This window comes from Mirounga angustirostris, unplaced genomic scaffold (assembly GCF_029215605.1).
Source record: "Mirounga angustirostris isolate CCGP_5_RB_7025 unplaced genomic scaffold, mMirAng1.0.hap1 SCAF_14, whole genome shotgun sequence".
Classification (NCBI taxonomy): domain Eukaryota; kingdom Metazoa; phylum Chordata; class Mammalia; order Carnivora; family Phocidae; genus Mirounga; species Mirounga angustirostris.
The window spans coordinates 66,092,307-66,098,306 of record NW_026991722.1 but is presented as its reverse complement, the minus strand read 5'-3'; the positions used below and the strand labels follow the sequence as shown (position 1 = coordinate 66,098,306).

At 48.9% G+C, this 6,000-nt stretch overlaps 1 protein-coding gene across 1 annotated transcript in view; it reads left to right on the top strand.

The window, feature by feature from the left end:
- The first annotated feature begins 4,421 nt into the window (after window positions 1–4,421).
- Window positions 4,422–6,000, top strand: part of UPB1 (beta-ureidopropionase 1) — a 31,629-nt gene continuing 30,050 nt past the window's right edge. The window contains exon 1 of the mRNA XM_045887226.2: window positions 4,422–4,569. Within this exon, the coding sequence (XP_045743182.2) occupies window positions 4,466–4,569 (104 nt within the window). The 5' untranslated portion in view covers window positions 4,422–4,465. The remainder of the gene's footprint in view (window positions 4,570–6,000) is intronic.

Here is a 6,000-nt window from a genome sequence, read left to right as displayed (position 1 = left end):
TCCCCCATGACTATCAGTGAAATATTGGCTCCTGTATTTTCATTTCCAGTAAGTGTCATGTTTAACTTGGAAATCTGACAAATACCAAAAACCCCTGCCCCATAGTTCACAGTAGTACTGGGAGGATGAAACGGGACAAAAAGAGGCAAAAGCTTGTGTGTGTTGTAAAGTGCTAAATGACAGTATAAGCAGCCCTCTTGCTCGAAGGAGAAAAGAGAACAGGTGGGATCTCCGCGTCATAGCCTTTGCAAGACTGCTCAGCAATAATTATAAAATTTTAGTTCTTCAAGGCCATAGTACTTTAAACACTTTCCTTAAGAATCAAGATTAACGCACACTGTGAATTTAAAAGTAATACCTAAAAACAGACACTAGTACATTTCTAACAAATGAGCTCTTTCTAATAAATCACCTTCTATAATGAAACTCTTTTGTCACAAATAAGCATGTTAACAGAGAAATTTATATATGACTAGATTATTAGAATCATATTTTGTTAGAATTAGGAAAGGCGGGGCACCTGGGTGGCTCAGTTGGTTAAGCGACTGCCTTCGGCTCAGGTCATGATCCTAGAGTCCCTGGATCGAGTCCCGCATTGGGCTCCCTGCTCAGCAGGGAGTCTGCTTCTCCCTCTGACCCTCCCCCGCCTCATGTGCTCTCTCTCATTCTCTCTCTCTCAAATAAATAAATAAAATCTTTAAAAAAAAAAAAAAAAGAATTAGGAAAGGCTTAGTTCATCTCTATAAACTGTCTTCCCAGCCTCTTGCCCTCACCAACCTTTCTTACAACAGGAAAACTGAGGGGCGCCTGGGTGGCTCAGTTGGTTAAGCAACTGCCTTCGGCTCAGGTCATGATCCCGGAGTCCCGGGATCGAGTCCCGGGATCGAATCCCGCATCAGGCTCCCTGCTCAGCGGGGAGTCTGCTTCTCCCTCTGACCCTCCTCCCTCTCGTGCTGTCTCTCATTCTCTCTCTCGCAAATAAATAAAAAAATCTTAAAAAAAAAAAAATTTTACAACAGGAAAACTGAGATAAAGATTGAACCCAGACTACACTGTAGATTTCCTGTTCCTGGCCTAAGGCTCTCTCTTCTATAAAATAATTTTTAATAAAATATTTCAAATATAAAGAAAAGCATAATAACAAATACCCGGATTTTTAAAATGTTAACATCATATGCTTTGAATCTTTTTTGACAGGAAATGGCACTTTAATGCTTTGAATCTTTTTTTTTTAAAGATTTTTTTTTTTTTTAATTTGAGACAGAGAGAATGAGAGAGATAGAGCACACGAGAGGGGGTAGGGTCAGAGGGAGAAGCAGGCTCCCTGCCGAGCAGGGAGCCCGATGCAGGACTCGATCCAGGGACTCCAGGATCATGACCTGAGCCGAAAGCAGTCGCTCAACCAACTGAGCCACCCAGGTGCCCTTTGAATCTTTTTTTAAAAAGAATTAAAATATTATGTATCAGCCGATGATGCCCATTCCTCTATTCCATTCCCCTACCACCTTCTCCAGAAATAACCACCATATTGAGGTTGGGGTATACTCTATTCTTCCTGTTCATGTTTGTATACACTCAAATGATTATATATCCATAAACCACACCATGTTGCCACAAAACGAGTTGGTGTTCAAAACAAGGAGTCCCTCATTCTAGTACGCTTGCATGCAATTGAAACCTTTGGGGCTTGGCTGGGTATTTCAAAAAGAAACTAGGGCAGAGCTTAAAGTCTTTTTTAATGATTACCATAGAAGGATCTAGTGATGTGTCTTACCATTTAGAGTGAAAAATAAATCTTAGGCAAATATAAAAATTTAAATACAACTTTTTTTTTTAAATCCGTCTCAAGTTAGCACTTCATATTTGTGAAACCCTGGTTTATAATGACCTAGTGTGAATGACCTGTCACGGAACAATAGGGAAAGATGGATTAAGCAATTTAACTAGTAATAATAGTTTCTACTTCTGCTTCAAGATCCAGCTCAAATGTCACCACCTTAATGAATCTGTTCTTGATCCCATCAGAATTAATTCCTTCAACAGTCATTTATTGAGTGCCAGAGCCCTGTAGATACAAAAGTAGATCAGACCCAGTTCCTGCCCAGGGCTCAGAAATAATTACACAATAGTTTTTGATAAATGCTCTAACAGAGGTATCCATAAAGCGTTAGTGAAATCTATACTTTTCCTGGACCAATCGGAGAAGACAATACAGAGGAGGCGATATTTGAGATGCATCTTGCAGGATGAGTAGGAGCTCACAAAACAGAAGATAAAAGGTCATTCCAGGTAGGGAGACACTGAATGAGAGGGTACAAAGGATGGTAAGATATCAGTTTTAGAAAGATAACTAAGGATAGACATCAGAGGTATAGGGATAAGTTAGAAGACTAACAACAATTCAAGCGAAAGATGATATGATTATAGGCATGAGGTGGGAGGGGGAAGGATTTTAACAAAATTTGGGAGATAAATTCAGCAGAATTTGATGCTTCCTTGGAGGGAAAGAAAGAACGTGGAGTTGGGGATGACTCTCAAAGGCTTGGCAAAATGAGTGGGCAGTGAGGCCATTAACTAAAATAGGAAATACCATACAAAAGATAAGAACAGGCCTGGGGTTGGGGGGTCAAGTTTCCTTTGAGGCACTTAGAGTTAGCAATGAGAACTCTTCCTTGGGCCTTCAACAATTTCCTTTTCTAGGCCAGAAATCACCCCTTCCTCTGAATTCCATAGCATAATGTATACCTTTTCCACATCAGATTATTTAAATCTGCTGTATCTATAAGTATTTACAAGTTTGTCCCTACCTTAAACCATGAAGAAAAAGTACTAGGTCTTGTTCTCTGCGTATTGTCCTTATCTCAGAGCCTTAACATACAAAAAGCCTCAGCCAAAGTTTGCATTCTTGAAAAGGGAGCTCCACCAGATACTAGAAGCAGTCGGTTAACATTTATCAAAACAATGGCCAAAACTTGTGAGTTATTGACTTATATAAAATATCTAAAGCATTTGGTCTACAGCACCTGCTTTTAGATCCTTTTGTGCTTATCTTATCTTACTTTTTTATTTTTTTAAGTAGGCTCCACGCTCAGCGGGGAGCCCAACGCGGGGCTTGAACTGACGGCCCTAAGATCACGACCTGAACTGAGCTAAAAGTCGGATGCACAACCAACTAAGCCACGGGGGCAACCCTATCTTATCTTACTTTTAAACAAACCTGCAAGGTAGTTGTATTCCTATTTTACAGATAAAGCAACAGGTCAGAGTGTCTGAATAACTTTCCTGGAGTCACAAGGTTTGCAAGTTGCTTAACCAAGATTTGGGCCGACTGGTTTCTTCTCAGAGTTAAGCTTCTCTGTTCTAATTCTCAGTTGGGCTGAAAAGTAGATCTTTTGGCTCCTGAGGGGGTAGCACTCTCTGGTTCGGCGGGAACTGCGAGAGGGGCCTCACCCCTATCATCTCATTGAGTCTAAAGCGCCCCCCTCCCAGCAAAGTGCCCATGCGGGCACATCCACTGCAGACGGCAGAGCTGAGAGGGGGCCCAAGGGCCCGGAGGGTGAGCTCCCTGCCCGGGGACCCAGCATTTTGCGGTATTCACTCCACGAAAGCGCATGGGATCACTTGGCCCTCCGCTCAGATGAAGCGCTGGCCAGGCTCCAACCCCGAAGCCCGGAGTGGGCGCGTGCGGCCAGAGCCTCCCAGCCTGGCCCCGCCGGGGATGGGGGCGGGGTGGGCCGGGGCGGGGGAAGCCGTAAGTTCTCACAAATAGGGGCACTGGAAAACGGTGGTGCAGTTACTGCCCTTGGGACACTGAAACTCGTCCCGTACCTTCCTCCGCAGTCCCGTGCGGCGCGCCGGCCCGGCCGGCAGCCCCGGTTCCGCCGGCCGGAGACCGAGGTCGGGGCGGGGAGAAGCCCTGCCCACTGGCTGCGGCGGGAACCGGCCCCACGACGGTGCGACCGAGCGGGCCAGGCATTTACCTCAGACCGCGCCGCTGGCCCCCGGAGGCCGCGCCCAGGGCTCCCTCACCGCCTCTCCGGGTTCTCGGTCCCGCCCGACACCTCCGGCCAGGAACCGGAGGGCGAGGGAGAGTGAGAGGGTGACAGAACGCTTCTGGGGACCGGCGCGAGAGCCTCCAAAGGCCGCAGTATGGAGCAGCAGCCGCCCCGGGCGTGCAGCTGAGGCGCGAGGGCTCGGGGCAGTCCCGCCCGTGGAAGGGGCGTGTCCTGGCGCGTGCGGAAGGAGGCGCGAAGGGCAAGGGGCGGTCCCCCCCGCGAAGCCCTGGAGGGCGCGAGGAGGGGGCGTGCCTCACGTGAGCCCTCCAGGGGCCGGAGGTGCGCGGGTAGAGAGGAGAGCGCGTGCGCGGACCTGGTTGTTGGCTCCTCCTTCTCCTCTTTCTGGGGGCAAAGGGTAGGCAGTATTGGTCTGGACATCAGCGCCTCATCCGCGCTTGCAGACTCCAGCCATGGCGGGGCCTGAATGGGAGTCCCTGGAGCAATGTTTGGAGAAGCACCTGCCACCCGCAGACTTGAGGGAGGTGAAACGCATTCTCTATGGCAAGGAAACCAGGTCTGGGGCCCAGAGGCTCGGGTGGGGAGACCTTGGGGCCACCGAGTGTGGGTCTGGGGAACCAGGGAGAGTGCTTCAGGATCTGAAGGGTTCTGAGGGGGCCATGAAGATCGGAGTTGGTGAGCAGAGGCCTTAGGAGATCTAGATGTGATGGCTCTGGGCCTCAGGGGTTCCCCAGCCCCCAGTGACCTTTACAAGCCAGTTCTCCCCTTGTTGCCCAGAACTCGGAAGGGGAAAAGACCCTGGAAGGGAAAGGCCAGTTTTGCTCTCTGTCGCTTACCCTGTGGCCACCCAGCTTTCTTTACCTACTTCCAGTGACCAGCTTCCTCCCCAGAGGCAGGCCTATGCTCTGGGGTCTGTCTGGGTCAGTGCTTCCAGCCAGAGCCCCTAGCAAGTCACCTGACTGTCCAGGCCCAGCCCTTACTTCCTGCACTGACTGGGCCTCTGGCAGATCCTCGAGGTAGAGGCTGGCTGAATCTGGTTAGAGTAGGAACCTTGCCCATTGGCAAGGCCCAGGAGTTAGTTACCACACTTAGTGCAAATGTTTTTCCACTCGCAGCTAGTCGTGTGCATCACTAGGACATTCTGAGGTTAGTGCACTGCTGGACACTGGGTATACAAAGCTGGAAGACATTTTCACTCTTGGTTCTCTTCAATCCACTTTTCTCCAAGCAACCCAAAGATGTAAATCATATCTTGTTGCTCCTTTGCCTAAAACTCTTTGAAGGAGGGGCACCTGGGTGGCTCAGTCGGTTAAGCATCTGCCTTTGGCTCAGGTCATGATCCCGGGGTCCTGGGATCCAGCCCCTGGTTGGGCTTCCTGCTCAGCGTGGAGCTTGCTTCTTCCCCTCCCTCGGGCCCCCCCACCTTGTGTGTGCATGCTCTCTCTCTCTCAAATAATGGATGGAATCTTTAAAAAAAATAAAAAACTCTGAAGGATTCCCATGGCTCTTAGAATGAAATCCAAACTCTGAACCCATGCAGCTTCTGACTTAATCTCCTTCCACTTCCTTGCCCACTGGTGGGCTCCCCGCCCCCCAAGCCAGACTGTGCACTTCCTGACCTTGTGGCAGTGACCTTGAGGCAGGAAACTGATAAACCTGAAACTCAAGGGTGTTGATTGGGTCAGTGGTTCCCAGCCACTGGCTGCAGTGGAGTTACTGCAGGGAGGCCAGATCTCAGATCTAAGAGGACATAAAGTGAACTTCACCATCCGCTAGTGAACAGGGCTAGTGGATGGTAAAGGTAGAACAACTGCCTTTGGGGGTAGGAGTGGTACAGAACTCTGTTGAAAAGGGCTCTTCATACCCAAAGAGGGATACCTGGGACTGGATGACCTTCAAGGTCCCTCCAGTGAAATCATGCTGACCTACTACTTACCACCATACCTGTCAAGAGGGAAGCGTCTTAGAGTTGAAGGTGTTGAAGGTG